The sequence below is a fragment of the Lissotriton vulgaris genome, chromosome 7 (assembly GCF_964263255.1).
Source record: "Lissotriton vulgaris chromosome 7, aLisVul1.2, whole genome shotgun sequence".
NCBI lineage: Eukaryota > Metazoa > Chordata > Amphibia > Caudata > Salamandridae > Lissotriton > Lissotriton vulgaris.
In genome coordinates this window covers 784,844,763-784,861,556 of record NC_141695.1, presented here as the reverse complement: position 1 = coordinate 784,861,556, position 16,794 = coordinate 784,844,763, and the positions used below count along the sequence as shown (strand labels likewise).

General features: G+C 45.5%; 1 protein-coding gene across 2 annotated transcripts in view; it reads left to right on the top strand.

Moving 5' to 3' along the window:
* CHMP6 (charged multivesicular body protein 6) overlaps window positions 1-16,794 on the top strand; it is a 124,745-nt gene that overhangs the window by 40,716 nt on the left and 67,235 nt on the right. The window contains exons 2-3 of one of the 2 annotated variants that reach the window (XM_086931038.1): window positions 9,679-9,792; window positions 13,322-13,431. In XM_086931038.1, coding sequence (XP_086787164.1) covers window positions 9,766-9,792; window positions 13,322-13,431 — 137 coding nt within the window. In that variant the 5' untranslated portion in view covers window positions 9,679-9,765. The remainder of the gene's footprint in view (window positions 1-9,678; window positions 9,793-13,321; window positions 13,432-16,794) is intronic. The other variant, XM_086931037.1, reaches the window with a different exon arrangement.

Genomic DNA, 16,794 nt, shown 5'->3' with positions numbered 1-16,794 from the left:
GCAGGGGAGCAAGCACAGTGAGGGGGCTGGAGAGCAAGCACAGCGAGGGGCAGGAGACCAAGCACAGCAAGGGGGCAGGAGATGGCGGGAGGTGCAGCTCAGTGGGTTAAGGACGCTTCAACCATCAAGGGCTCCCAGATCCCCACTGGCAAAGAGCTGTGCCGGCCCCTGCAGACTCAGCCTGGCAGTGACATGATCTACCACCGGCGGGCACTCCTCACAGGCTGAGCCCTTGAGCTGGACACCCCCAGCTGGGTCTAAGCTGGCACTGCCAAAGACTGTACAGGCCCGAGTGGGGTCAAACTCAGCCCGGCAGCGACCATGTTCGACCCTATGCGGTGGACCCAACGCCCGGTGAGCCCACGTAGTTTCGCCCCGCACCGGGGCCACAGGAGCCTCGCCGCAGCGGTGCTGGCTCGTGGCCGGAGGATTGAGGGGGGGGGGTGCATACCACCCCAAGGGAGCACCGAAGACAGGCACAATCCCGGAGGCCCAGCTCACCGTGGCAAAGGGTCCCCCACGCCCAGCGCAGGGAAAAGCCCGGTATGGCAAAGCCCATCTAGCGGCGGAGGCGGGAGCCGCAGACGCCAGGTCGGGATAAACGGTCACCGACTTTAGGAGTGACTGGTCGCGCTCGTGCAGATATCCCCTGTATATAATGTAAATAAATATCCGTTGTTTTGATGTCCTGACTTGCATAGAGTACGAGTCGATCCCCTCCTAAAAATCCGGAAGTGGCCCTTCCGTATAAGTGGCTAGTAAAATATAGCGTGCACTAATGTCGGAAATTAAGCACAACGAGGGGGCGGCACGAGGGAACAGACGCACAACGAGGGGGGGCAGGAAAGCAAGCACAACGAGGGGGGGAGGCGGAAAACTTACCGGCTCGGGGGTGCGGGGGTGGGGGGAGGAGTCTCTGTCTGTTGCGCAAGCCTGCCGGTCGGACAACGCCATGCACACCACCATCTTTCTCCGAGGTGAGGCAGGAATCCCTCAGAGAAAGGACCGTCCTTTTCGCATTGGGGGTCGTGGTTTTTGCTGTTGAGTGATGGATGACGACACGGCGAGAAAAGTGCAAAAAACACGCCCAGAATCCGAAAAAGATGGGGCTTGAACCGAGTGATGCCCCTCTCCTCCAATGGCTGGCCTCCGTTTAGGAAGCCAGCCAATGGAGAAGAGGGGCGGGTTCAAGCCTCACTCTCAAACATTAAATCTCAGAGCGAGACTGCGCAAGCGCAGCCCACAGTCCGATTCCTAAATAGGAAGATAATGTGAATACTCTGAATCTTTACATCTGTGTACGTTATTCATTCATGAACTTTTACTGTTGTGCAGGTCTACAAACACCTATGGGAATTTCCAGCATACATGTTATCTTTTGTGTCCTATTTCTTTCACAATAATGGCTGTGGCAGGAAATTTAAAATTATTAATCATATAGTCTGTCAAATTCAAACTACCTTTTCCAGCATAAAACCTGTTGTTACAAAACAAATTCCTGCAGGGCTACATTTTCTTCAAGATCTGCTAATCATAAATAAAAAGTGTGAATCGTTATTATCATGGGCCTACAGATACCCTTCCTAGTATTGTGCACCATAATAGTACACAGGCTGAGCGTGTCCCATCCTGTCAATGTTTCTTACTTTTAACTAAACCTCTTGGCCTCAGTACCCATTCAGCAGGGCTTACTACAACATTCCTTTCACCTTAGTTTAACTAATTTTTTTAAAACATTATTCTTTTTTCTGCATTATCCTTTACACCCTAGCTACTTCATTAGTTAATGAAGGACTTGCGATGTCCCTACAACTTATATGCAGGGTGACCAGAATTTTAAAGCCAAAACAATCAAGGAGATTTCACAAAATTGGAAGAAGGACTTCATTTTTACTTCAAGCGATGAACGCGTTCCTTAGCAGAGAGTTACAGAACAGTCAGTAAGATCGTACATAAAATGCAATTTTTAAACCCAGTAGCTTGTCTGTTGAAATTGTTTTCTTGAAACAACTGCTGACTATCCCTGTTTTGTGTAACGAGAAAAAACATCTCCCACCAATTTTAGTAGCTTATCTTTAAAAACCAGGACATGAGCTACATTTCATGGAATTTTCTGGGACAGCTGGTTAAAAACTGGGACCATCCTGGCAAAACGTGGACGTCTGGTCACTCTACTTATGTGCAATGTGTGTGGTAACATGAACGATAATGGTTGTGCCACTAAGGCATTAAATCAAAAGCCACTGACATATAGCTCCCTTTTAAGGGCTAGATTAGGGGACATCAGTCGTCTTACCCGTCCTTTCATTTTGAGCCAATTAAATGCCATCATTTTACAGAAAGGAGGGGTAGTAACATGGCTAAATATGGTATTTTGTTTCTGTCAATTTGTTGAAACACTGTTGTGTTAAAGCCAATTAGACGTGTACTTGTGAGGTACAGTGTCGTCATTTATTCAAAAGCTAATTCACAGGAGAGAGAGAGAGAGAGAGAAAGAAAAAAGTCTTTGTGTACACACAATACAGAATAGGATGTGACAATACATGTACCAAGCACGAAGAAAAACGCAGCGTTACTTACACAAAAGGATTTTTTCATGCATGTCGCGCATCTCATAGTTCCTTTCAATTTACCCAGGGGCCAGGCTCCTTCATTCCCCTTTTGACAGTAGAAGATCTAAGCAGATGACCTGAAAATACATACTTTTTTTCTGATGGCTAGACCCAAGTACAGTCGTACTAATAATTACAGTGGGGTCCCCCAATATCTAGCAGCGATAATCCGAGTTGATGTATATGCGTAAAGTAGGGATGCCAATCAGATGTGCAATGGCACAGCTCTTATGTTTCTACGTGGATGGAAGAAGAAGAGGTAAATCTCAAACATGACTATCTCTACCTTCTAGTTGGTGGGAGATAGCACAAACCCAAGCCCAGGGGCCCTTCACTTCTTCATTTGGTCAGTTCATAAATCAAAATTCATCATTCTCACTAATGCGCGTCACTTTGGTCTTAATAGAATAGAAAGTGTTCCTAGGAAAAGTGAAAGGTTGCACACTTGTGATACCTGCTAGAGCTGCGCTCTTTGTACTGCAATAAACCTTCAGGCTCCTGATGTAAAGTGCCCTCCCATTCACTGTCCTCCAGGAGACACACGTAATGTGTCACCGTTTAAAAAAAAAAATGCTATTTGTCTTTCACATGTGGGCACCGAGTTCGGGTCTGTTTTTCACATCTCATTTGGTCACTTTGTTAGCAACCCAGCCATACAAAAGCGTTCTCATATGGGCCCATACGTACATGACACATACACACATTCATACTATACAAACATTTCATGTACCCAGAGATAGTCCCTACACACAAAGCGCAACTTCATAACACTAGCCTATTTTCGCCTAAAGGACAGTGTGCTAAGCCTTTACAACCTTCAGTTGAAACACTGCTATAACATAAGAAAAAGGATGCGAGGGGCCAGCATCAAAAACACATCCATACGTGTGATGACGAAGATTTTTAATCCACCATGAACCAGACTCATCTCTGAGATGCAGTCTTTGGCACCTTAGTATTGAAGCCCAGAAAGATTCAGTGCGGCAAGGTTAACTAATAGCAGAATCGTTCACTACATGGATTGTTCAAAGTGCAGCATTACAGACCGCGTTGTAGGAAAAGGTCGGATGCCAGATGTATTCAGTATAAGTAAGGGTGGGGTGATGTATTAATGCTTTCATTTTAAAAAAACGATCTACAGTGGTCTGGGGCTGTCCCCATTCGCAAAATAGGGAAACTATAGGAGGTGACAAGTTTCATCGCGTGTATCCTTGTTTTTAAGGGTGTGCATCTTTGTTACAGTGGCAAGACCACTAACAAAATGTGTTTAATGTTTGCGTCGAGATCGGTTTTCGGGCGTATAGGGGAAAACAGTACAACTTCAGTTTAAAAAAAAACGTGTGGGCACAGTCGTGCTAGGAAACTACAGAATTGTAACTGCCAGGGCTGGCTGACATACCCATGGGGTCTGCAACCACTTGACTAGGACATGCCTTAAATGCTTGTGCGGGGTGCACCACTCTATATGACATAAATAAGCTGTGCTTTTCTACAACCAGCAATATGTGTCTTGCGCCTAACTCCTAAAATGCGATCGCTAGAAACACTTTTCCATGTCACAATCTAAACAGATAACTTTTTCTTTCTAGGAGGTTGTGGGTTGGTAAAACAGAGCAAGACTTTCCTTAAATGTTCATTCAGGTCATGTGACTGTGCATGGACATCAAACGTTGGCACTTAAAATTAGCTTTTCTTGTGATGATTCTCCAAGCCCTGGTTTTGGCAATGCAAGCAATTTAGTTGAAGCGCATCTCTCTTTTCATTTCATAGATTTACACCTTACTTCTGTCTAATGTTTGACTGGATGGCATACTCCTGGTAAGGCTCAGGAAAGTTTGAAAAAAACTCCTCTGAAAGTCTGCAAGATTATTAGAGTGTAACGTGCAGCGCTTATTTTGTGCGGGTGCTTTTTACAATGCCTATGCATCTACTTCCTAATGTGACAGTTTAAGCCCACTAGCCTAGGACGGGGTGCGCACAGCACAGGAGCCAATACATTTTGCAAGCAATTATTAGTGTATGTCAATTGAAACTGACAACTTACGGAAAGGGAACGTGGGTGAGAAGGTAGGTGAAACACATGGTGTGCACAATAAAAATTTCTATGTCTAGGACCTCAAGAACCAGAATGCACCTGGGGTTCACTGTCACCTAATATCTGGTTAAAGTACTCCCTTTGGGAACATAGTAGTACAAAAATGTTCAACAAAAATGTTAGCTTTTGCTCCTCCAAGGGGGCTGCGAAGTAAAAAGAGGCTGAATTGGCTATCCTCTTCATTGACATATGTAAAACACCGGGATCTTACAAAGGGCTTATGTTGTTTTCGATATAGGAGTTGCATTTGTCGGTTATATACTCTTCGGTCTCTTTCCTATCTACGAGCGTTTTAACTTTTTTATCGATACCTGTTTGTTCGTTTTTACTTAATCGTGGGATCCTCAGCAACCCTTTCTCTTTCTCTTTTGATTCAGCTTCTACTGACGCGCCTTCTCATGAGGCATTAGGCACAAGAGACTCTGTTGGTGCTGAGGCTATGGGAGTCAAGGCAATGACTACGCTTTGGGATTCCTGACGTTGTACTGCAGGATGAGTGGGGGCATAAGGAAGTGGCATGTAGATGATCGGAGGACCTAATAACAAATCATCACCTACTTTCTGTTTAGTTGGTAACTCAGGGTAAAGAGTCAAGGGCGTTCTAACAGGATATTGACCTGAAATATTTGTCTCTTGTTCTTTTCTATCAGTCTCTCTTTCTTTTATATCTTCTAACTTTTTATAAGCTTGGTGAGCTGCGTTTCGTATCTCCTTCTCTAATCTGGCTTCCTTTCTTTTCTTTCGTTGGGTTGCTTCTTTCTGCCACAGACCAAGGCTGTCAAGCATGGCTGGCGTAGTTCTCTTTTTGCAATGGGCTATTCCTAGCGTTTCTATTTTTTCGGGGTCGAAAGATCCCGTCAGTGGCCACTGATTTTCCCGTTCTTTCCTACTGCGTTTATGCCATTGTTCGCTATACGTTACAGTGGCTAATCCATATTCCACATACATGTCCTTATTAGGGGTGCCTTCCGGCGGTGCCGGATTACTGACCTCTAATAAACGGTCCGGCCAAAAACAATCAAATAATCTTTGAGAAGACAGGCATGACGTAACAAAGGTCAACATTAATATCTCAAATCAAATTTAGGCAAAAAGCCCGCATTACGTGTCCTTCGCTGTCTGCAAAGAAAGAGAGAATTCTTAATCTCTGTTTGTTTGCACGCAGGGAATGTCTCCACTAAGGGGAATACTAGTATTCGGTCAAACTTATACAACCAGTCAATCAATCAATAATAAGTAAGAATCGATTTTTCAAGACCTTACCCGGAGCGTAAGGACAGTTTCATCGTCGTCCCCTTCCAGCGCCCGTTTGTCCTCTCACTCCAACAATGCGGCGTTCCTGTAAGGTCCCAGTCAGGACCGTGGGTCACTCGAGAGAGGTCCGTTCGGAACCGGTGAAGTTCATTTGATCGGCAGCCAGATGAGGGTCTTTTCAGGGCAGGTTAACTCCAATTGTTAGATGTTCCCTCCGTCGTTAGGATCTCTCTCACTGGACCCACGGGCCCGATTTTGGTGCGCCAATTGATTAAAAGCAGCGTGACTCCCAAGACTTTCGATGCCGCTTGGTGCAAACCACTTCTAATGCACCTTAAGATTAGCTATCAAAATAACAAGGCAGGCGCTGGAAACTGGAAGGCGAAGAACAGGTTTATTACTCCAGAGGAGAGCACATCACTTCAGACACCGGGGCTATCGTCAGGAGGTGCTCTAACTGCATCTCTGTGGTTCGGCCTTTTATATACATTTGCATCAGTTTATTGCATGGTTAAACATCTTTGGAATCCCCGCCTTAGGCTAGTTCCCACACAAACCTAGCAGCAATCATCCCCCACCCAAATGTAACAGATGAGCGCTATCTCGCAGCTGGACATTCCGACAGGATCCAAAAACACGTGCGATCGGTCAGATCTAAGGGTTTGGGTTATTGATTAAGTCAGGCCCCTTTGTTGGTGAAACAAGCCCTGCCGTGTGTAGGTAATAAACAATGTCCACAGGGGTCGGTTAGTGCCTGGGACCGGATTGAGTGGCCAGGTGCAGGGAAGGAGGTTATCAAAGGGGCTTGCCTGTGCATAGAGGATGACAGGACAAACGGGTTTGGCACGGGAAGTGACTCCGGGGCTTTGTCATGATGACAAAGTTGTACAACCCCAGTACATTTGTTCAGGCTTAGTCAGAGCACTGGGGGATGATAGCGAGGTTAGGGTGACACACAGGTGACCAGCCGAGTATGAAATGGACGTGATGTCTAAAATGGTTGCCGCTTACGCGCACGCAGAGGCTCTTGCTAGGCAAGATGGCGCCGGCAATGTTCATGCTTGTTATTTTATATTCCACAGTAAGTGAAGTCTTTGATAGCTCTGAGACCTTTTAACAGGAGGCAAGCTCAGATAAAGACCTTGGAGAACCTCAGAAAGCAAAATGTAAAAAGCAAAGTCCAGTCCTTTCGCTCCCAGGCCAGCACAGCTAAGCAAACAGCAGAGTGGCAGTCCTTCCTGACAGCATCCAGCTCTTCTTCCTAGAAGAATATCTTCAATCCAGAAGTGTTTTGAGTTTAGGGTGTCTGAGGTCCAGTACGTATACCCATTTTTGCCTTTGAAGTAGGCAAACTTCAAAGGAAAGTCTTTGTAGTGCACAGTACCCTGCCTTGGCTCCAGACACACTACAGGAGGTTGGAGACTGCTTTGTTTGAGGGCTCTCCCAGCCCTATGCAGGCCTCAGTGACAACTCCTCCCGCCACTCAGGGAAACTCATCCGTGATGGGCCATCAGGATATAAAGGGCACACCTCCGCTTCCTTTGTGTGACGGTCTAGAGTGAATGCACGCGCAGCGCAACTGTCATCCTGACCCAGACGTGTATTCCACAGAGATGCAGAGGCACAGAATGGTTTAGCAAGAAAATGGCCAGTTTCTAAAGGTGGCATTTTCAAACTTATAGTTCAGAAACCAGTTTCACCAAAAGATGTATTTTTAAATGGTGAGTCCAGATATCCTACACTCCAAAACTCTGTCTGCTTCCAAGGGGAGATAACAATTAAAAAATATTTAAAGGCAGTCTCTGTGTTACTCTTTGGGGGAGATAGGCCTTACAATAGTAAAAAACGAAATTAACAGTATTTCACTATTAGGACATGTTAACACTCCAGTACATTTCCTACCTTTTAAATATACTGAACCCTACCCGTGGGGCCTTGGACCTCCTTTAGGGGTGACTTACATGTAGTAAAAGGCGAGGTTTGGGCCTGGTAAGTTGGTACACTTGCCAGGTCTAAATAACGGTGTAAAACCACACTTACAGATGGTGCCACATCATTGCTGAAGGCCCACTAGTAGCATTTAATCTTCAAGCCCCGGGCAGCCCTGATCTGCTGTACTAGGGACTTATTGGTAAATCAAATATGCCAATCATGGAAAAACCAATTACCATCATATTTTAAACAGAAGACATTTGAACTTTAAACCCGCAAAAAGGGCCAGGTCCAACATTTACTATGTTTTGGTTTAGAGGTGTGGTGCAGTGGCCAGGGTGCCGGCCTCCGCACCATGGGTTTCACGGTTGTATCCCCGGTGCCAGCAGCGGGTTAGTGTAGCACCATTTTACTCTGCGCAATAGCTTGCTGAATCTTCCCGAGGGCCCCCAGCGCCTGGACACCTCTCTGGTGGTTGCTGTGCGCTTTACAAATACTGGTATTTCATTTCATTTCATTTAAGGACCAAGAATCTGAATACCACCTTATTCTAAGTAGAGTATTTAATCTTTCACCAGCATATGGCAAACCTCTTGAGCATTCTAGAAGAGGCAATGCAAGGTCCATCTGTAACCTGCTCAATGGGAGTACCCTGGACTAGCTAGAGAAACTATTCATGTTTGACCCCCTCCCCCATGCTATCACCAATTTGCAGCAGTTATTTGAGAGAGTTAAAGTTAGTCTGTCACATGCAGCACATCACCACTCAGGCTCTCCAGGTTAGGAGAGGGTTAGTATTAATCTTCCTTCCATTCGAGGTCAGCCTCCAGGCTTGCTTAGATATGTTGACTACAGAGTTTTAGTACACCACACATGCCAACTCCACAGGGCTAGCTTGGGGAGGCGGGTGTATGGTTGATTTGTCCAGAGGTAAATGTGACATTAGTCATGGTGTCACATGGCAAATAATTGATCCACATGGGTGTAGTCAGAGTGGGAACACAGGTGCATTTTATGGTGTAGATCTTGCTATTATTAATTTCAGTTTGTCATAACCATGTAACAAAGCATTGTAATGAGCAGAAATAGCTCCATTATATTATGTAATACAAAGTAAACAAATAACAAATCCCGTAACTCCCCGCCCCTCGGAACCAGATGATATATGGGTGATGTGATCATGCAAACGTTTATTGCTTCCTAATTGGTATTCTGAGGGTGGAGTAGTAATGCAAAGTGTTTATTGCAACCTAATTGGTACTCTCTGAGGGTGGAGTAGTCATGATGTCTTTCAGACGAACGAGATAAAGCTATTTAGGGCAGGTAAGTTCTGGGTATTCAGATATCAATAAAGTAATAAAAGGGTGCCAGAGCTCAACATAGGAAGAGCTCTGTCCTGAAAACATGAGGGTCAGCCTCTGCATTCCTAATGTATACCAGAGGCGGTGATGTTATCCTTGATAAATAGGTTTTCAGTCAGTGCCCCAATGTATCGGAATGCTCTGTATTACGTCCCCTAGGGCCAGGCATATCTGTTGTCACCTAGGTGATTTTAGAGGGAAAGTAAGGGGCATAAGTGCATTTTAGAAATATTCCTAAGCATTTGTACCAGAAGCCATCAGAAAAGTTTGCTCCCTTTGAATTTAATTCTAGTTTGCCACAGCAAGTTTTGGAAGGAGTTTTTAAAGACACTATATCCTGAGTGAAATTCTTAGGTTATGATTAGGTTTCTCTAATATAACTCCTATCCTATTTGTAAAACCCATTGATTTTTCCTCCATATAGGTAACAGTGGTAGGACAGGCCAGCTACAAACAAGGAATTGGAGTTTGAAAAGGCACCGTGCCTGAATCCTGAGATTCCTTGGATCCAATGCCACTCCCACTCCATAGCACCATGGTAAATCTGTCTTATGAGCAAACTGTAATTGCATTCCAAAATCATGGGAAATTAGCCATCCGGATAAAACACATGCCCAGGAATACTCGTCTTACCACGGTCCATTCATATCCCCGTGGCATAGAAGATGCAGGATAGCTGCTTCTAGCAAATTCCACATTTTCCTAGAGACCCCCACTGCTGGGCCACCAGATAAGAGATATTTCAAGCCCTTTATCCCTCCACACCAGTGGGTCCATCACATTTACACCTGAGGCATTACAGAAACTTCCTCTCCAGTTTGAACTTCCCAGAAACCATTTCCTCCTCTCTGCCTTTGGGCTCAGCACATCCATGTGTATAACTCAACCTTACAGGGGAGTTAAACTATTGAGTAATGCAGATACTCTAAACCTCCACCTGCTTTGCGTTGCATTTCATCACGCACTTACATTTTTCCCATTAGGGTGGACTTAGTCTTGTAGGCGTATGCTGCCCATTTACTGAAGATGAAATTGAAAACTGATAATAGTGGTGAAAATGCAGTTGTCTCCAAAATCATTGGTTTCTTATCATTTTGTATGTAGAACTTCATAAAATATACCTGCTAATGACTTCTCTTCGCATGTTTTCTTATGTGGTGCTACGTTATTGTGTTTTCAGTTTAGCACATACTCCTGCAAATCTGTGGCATGGCCCTGACTGAGAATACAAAGGCTCTCATTACAAGCAGCCCCTTAATTCTCTTGTTAATAGTCCTTTTTTTTATTTATTTTTTAAAATTTTTGAAAACCTTTATTGTGCATTAAATAAAGAACAAATACGGGCCCACAACCATCCGGCCGGCCACGAACTCTCATGTAGCACTAGTGCATGCAATACGGCAACGTAGTAATACAGCATAGCATCAGTTACTATGCAGGAATCAAACTGGAGAGCGCCGCAATACCATGACACAGGAGCAATGAAGGTTAATTTTAAATTTTTGTGCAACTATTGAGTTCAGGTCGTGTTGTTCCGTACTCATGAAAATAATAAAATAAAGAGCAAGGTCCATGCAGGTGGGACATGACATTAGCTACAGTTTCGACCAATCCACATCTCGACAAGCAAGTCCCAACCAGGCAGGATGGCCACAAGATATCCACGCCACAAGGTAGCAATCTCAACATCCCAGTCGTATCTCCGCCGCCACCCATCCCCCAGTATGCCTGAACACGGGCCAAGAGAAAGGGAAAAAATTATAAAAGAAGCAAAAATAGGTCCCATAGAAACTAACAAAAAACTGAAATATAACCCCCCACCCTACACACATGCAGAGGCTATGGCCTACCCCCCCCCCCCCCTAGCAGAGTGTTTGTCGCCCCATAAACCCGAAATTTAGCAAGAGAAGAGAAGGAGAAAGAAGAAAGGAAAGAGAAAGCAAAAGGAATGTAAACCAGTGATATAGGGAGTAAGAAAAGAATTTCTATCCTTGAACTCGCACTAAAGAAAGGCCGGGAGGAGGGCCAGTTATACATATGCGCGGACACCGCCGGCCCAATAAACATTCTCCACCCCAATATCGGGAACAGATAGAGTCAGCAAAAGTCTAACAATTAGGGAGGGCAATTCACATTTCGTAATGAAACAGGCCGAATTCGGGTCCCACAGAGTCTCCACCCACCAGCCCAGCAATTCAACAAAGGGGACCGCCTAGCCCTGGCCCGATCTGGGGCTCGTCCTCTCACCCACTCTCCGTGATAGTCCAGTGCAGTCCAAGTTGGCGAGAGAAAATGGCCGCCTAGAGGAGGGGGGAGGTGCATAAACATAGAAAGAGCGTCGCCTGTCCCCAGAAAATGAACCTCCCTCGGTCACAAGCTTCTCCGATGTATCCAAACGACAAAAGTCACAGAGCAGGGAGATCAAAGTCTGTGATAAAGGAGCAGATGAAGAGGCTTGAAGACAGGCAGCTGCCATCCAAAGCTGTGAAGCCGTGAAGCGATGCATACAGTCAGGCACTGAACAAAGGGGAGACAGTGTAGCAGCGACAGACCTGGTGGGTGGCAACAAGTCGCTACAAGCCGCAGCAATGGCTACTTTAACCTCCACAGTAGCACTCTGAGGTGGTGGTGTGCTGATAGACTGTAGCAATTCCAAGTCAAAACTTTGTCGGGGATGAACCCCCTGCTCCCGACATCGAGCACTGGCACATGCATCAATTTTAACACCCAGTACACTGTAGTTGTGCATCATCGCCGATCTCAGCTCACCCAAGGTCGTCAACACGTCTTTATATGTCCATTCAGGCCGTGGTCCCCATAGGTCTGCACTCCCGGGGGAAGAATGCACCCCGGCCCCCTGCACGCAAGTGGGTTCGCTGTTCCATGATGAGGGTGCGTAGTCATCCTCACAGCGGCGAAAAGCAGGCATCGCCATCTTGCCCTCAATCCACCGGAGCGCTGGGGGGGGGGGAAGGGGGGTCGCAGGGCACGACCGATCAACAGCTGTCGTTCCCCGGGTACACAATATCCCCTTCGGTCTGCGGCGTAGTCGGGAATTCGCCGGCAGTGTGGTACATCAGGCAGAACCGAGTGGGGCTCACCGATGCCGGGCAGAGGGACAATGGGAGCCGACCCGAATCATGGCGGCCACGAACAAAGGACTCGTAGACAAAGCGCGTCTTCCCCTGTCTCCGTGTAACTCAGCGCGTACACTGTAATTCTTGGCAGCAGGCGGTGGCCGGGCTGTATGCGGAGGAGGATGACATTTTGCTGTCGCCTGGCCCCCGCAGCAGGTCGGCTGTGTCGGAGCACGCGAGGTCCAACAATGCGCTGCGGAACAGGCAGGGTCCCGGGCTAGGGCGATCCGTCCGATAACTTCTGTCTCCGGGCGGGTGGAGAGGTCGGAGGGACACCATCAGAACCAGCTCCGCTTCCCGCACATTTCGGTTCAAGAAACACCAGGATAGCACACAGGATTGCGGTGCGGGATTCCGGGGCCGGCGGTGCCGAGAGGCTGCACGTCCGCTCAGGTCGCCATCTTGGCTCCTCCGTTAATAGTCCTTTTGAATGGTTTTTCTATTTTCACTCATAGAGTTTTTGGCTGCTAAATGCAGTCCAGCTTGAAATAAGGAATTATCAAGGGAACGGGAATGACCACATTCCTTTTCAATTCCTCATTTCTTTTTGGCCCCGAAGGGTCCTGCTCGTAATGGGCTGTATGTCCCCACCCCAGAGGTCCCAGTACCCTTGGCATTGGTAACTCTGGGAGTTGGGAAATTGTGACTTACTTCCTGGTTCACTCATTTGAGTCACAACGGAGAGCTAGTAGTCTGCTGTAAAAAAGGTAGTTATCTGGGACTTGTTAAAAGTTGTCAGTTGAGGGTTAGTACCATGAATAGGAGTCAGTTCCATAGGGTTGGATGCTAGAAAAGAAAAACTCTTGCTACCCATTTTCGAATTTAGGACTTGATGGCCTGTGGGACATACATGCATGCTCCTGAGGTGTGTTTTAGTCCACAATGTATTGTGCAAGTGTAATGAGACTTCCTGTGTCATTTCTCCTACAGCAACTGAAGCAGCAGCGGGATAAACTTAAGATGTATCAGAAAAAGATTACGTTGCAACTCGAGAAGGAACGAGAAGTGGCTCGGCAGCTTCTGCGAGACGGCAAGAAAGAGTGAGTGGCAGGCTCTAAACCTGATGTTCCTCCTCAGAGCTCCAAATGTTCTACTTGAAGGGCTGTGCAGTATACTTAGATCTGTCCCGAGTGCCCAGTCACTGATTGCTTGCAGTGATCTGCGGTAGAGTTCATCTAACATTTGAAGGTCTGAAGGAATTTGCTCCAGATATCTTTACACCTTTACTTTTGCAGGGATCTGCCTGTCATAGTCCTGACTCTGGATGTTGTCTGTAAGTTGGCCCAAAATAACCAGTCAGTTTGATACAATATTGCTCAGAAGTATTTGCCACGTGCAGAGCTAAAGTTATGCATCTGAAGTTCTGGGGAGTCAGTGGGTTATGGTTTTGGGGTACCACACTTATTTTTCTGAGTGGACACACTCCAAACTGCTATTGGCATAGAAATACCACTACACGTTTTAGAAGGGCACAGCCATGTATTGTGTATTAGAGCTCTGGACATAACACAGGTTTGTTAACTACTTACTAGTCACATTTCGTCTGAAAGATGTGTAATATTGTATGACAAGACCATCCTGTTGATTTTAGAACTGTATGGGGCAATTTCGAACCACAGCACATTGGCACAGCTCCTAGATTTAGGCTTAATTTACGTGTTACAAATTAATAGCAACAAAGTACATTCTTCAGCGTTTTTTCAATGTGTTGTAACTAAAACTAGCACATGGTTTTGCAGTGCAGCTTGATGTCTAACACCCTGTAGTGAGATGGATGTGAAAATGTTTATCCTCTTCTGAAACCTACTATGTGGGTCTCATGATTGGATTGCACAGTTCATGAATAGCCTAGGTATTTTGGGCTTGTGAAACACTTAACTGTACTCTGTTCCAAACAGATGAGTTCTAGTTGGATGTGGTGTTAGCTGCTGTCTTGTGCACGCAAGAGTTGATAATGTGACTTGCTGCCTATATTTAGGTGGAGTGTCAAGCATGGAGCATAAAGTCTAAAGTAGTGATTTCAACACTCCAGAGTAGGAGGTGAGCATTAAAAATGCTGTGCTAAAGAAGCTTCCAATGCATCGAGTATAGCTTGTAGCTGTGCTTCTGCCAATATTGTAATGCTCTTTGTATGCAGGTTAAATTTGTTTGTGTACCCAAACTCAAATGCCAGTGGTATGTTTCACATTCCTGGCAAACAAACTTTGACAGAAAGAGAGGACCTAAAACACCACACGTAGAGCTGGTGCAAAAAAACATTGTATGCATCTGACTTACAAGTAAGATTTGAACACGTCTTTACATTCATCCAAAAGGAGGGCATGGTGTCAGTGGGGTGACTTGGAAACTTTTGTGGTGATGGAGGAGGAAGCCTGTTTTAGAGTTTTTGTTTTCTTTATCTTTGAAGCATCTAGTTACCAGCTATCTTTGCTGTTGGTCACATTTGGCCCTCCTGCATGAGAGTGGCCAGCAGCTATCTGTCAGTTGCTGGAAACTGAACATAATACCTAGATACAGCAATGTCTAATTTTGATACTTGCTTGTAGAGGTGTGTTTTTTTACAACTTGTTTGCCACAAAAAGTAGACCTAGAGCTACACATAGCACAGTGTTTACAGTGCTAAGACTGTATTGGGCAGTCCACAGAGAGCGTTTCTTCTGCTCTTTTAGGAGAACACTAGAAATGTAGCTGCTGTGTGGAAAACCGAGGTAGTGATTGGCTATTTCATTTTCCACAGTAGATGAAGTTCAGTAGAATGTTTCTGCTGCAACGTATCCAGCTGTTGAGTGAATCCCAAAGATTTGATGTGAATGGTAGTGGCAGGAGGTGAACCTAGAAGAGCTAGAGTAGAGAACTACTTGTGGATGTTTATTGGAGATTCTTTGGAATGAACAAGAAGAAAGTTTCTTTTGTGTGTTTGATTTCAGAAAGGAGGATTTCCTCCAGTTTTGTTTTTATATTTATTGGAAATCTTCATTTCACAGAATGAGGTCAATACTCAAAGATGCAGCTAGTAGTATTCCATCATTTAGAACTAGAAACAATATAATTATTACACACATAATACGTGAAAGTAAGCGCTCAAAGAACCATGGATAATAAAAAGCTTGTTCTTAAAGTCCACCTGTGTAATGTGGTGTGATTATTAAGATTACTTTACAAAACAATGATGTGACATACATTTATCCCTTCTAGTGGTGCACCGACCACCTTGCAGTGCACCATTTGGGAAAGCAAGTCCTCTCAAACACCTTGTAACGTACTTGAAGTGTATCGTACATTGCTGCCGCATATAGCATGGGGGGGGCACAATTACTCGTGAGGATATCCTTACATCTCCCTTCGCTGGGTGGAGTGGGTAGTATTCTTGCTAAATACGGATTTGCTGTGATGGGAATTTAGCACAACGCTTGCCGTTCAGGCCCCTTTAAATGACAATTCCTCTCAGGCTGGTGCAGAGCTAGGAAAAGAAAAGGTTCCCATGTGCCATCAAACACTCCTATTTGGTCATTCATTTCGTAGATTATCCGCTTACAGTCTGTGACCCTGGCCATTTCAAATAATCATTGCAGGGTAGGGAGGGAGGGTTATCTTCAGACCCTCAGGATGCACACCTTGGCAGGCACGAGGGTTGTTGCCAGCCACTGATGATAGTGCTTATTTAGTTTGGTCGGGTGCATTGATGGGTGAATAAACAGTCCTAGTACATCCAAGGTTGACGCACGGTGGTCCAGGATGGTTAGAGTACCAGGCACTGCTAGGTGAATTGTGGTAAATGACAGCTTCTGGCTGTACATCTCCAGCATAAGAAAAGCCGTAGGAGGCTATCGCCATGTAGGTTTTTGTGGCTCCAGTACCAGCCATGTAGTAGCTTAAAATAGTGGAATTTCAGTTTGGCTTCCTGCAGAAGAGCATCGTGTGGAGGAAGGTGGACCAGTCTTATGCAGTGTAGTCTTGTCTTAATGTGAGCTGCCACATTTGTTTTGTGCGATCTCTGGCTGGCATGGAAAATAAGTTGTATATAAGTAGGTTGTATATGCCAGACCCCCCACATCCATGGTTCCCCCAAGTTTCAAGATACTGACATATGGGTGAGTGGTGGACCTCTGCAGTATTGTTTCTAAGGCACCCTTTGAGGCAATGTGTCACTTGGGTAAAGGACCATTGTTGAGACTTAGAAAGTCCAAACTCCAACTAGAGTGTCTGTAAGGTTTGAAAACCAGTTCCATCGAACATTTGGCCAACTACTATGAACCCAGTTGACTTCCATGATGGGCAGGATACGGGGTGGCCTTCTATGCATATCCCATGGTTGTGCCATATAGAGGCAGAGGCATGCAGGCATGAGCTGGGTTTCAGAAGGCTCTGCGCATACTTCCATGTAACCAGCATGGCTCTAATCA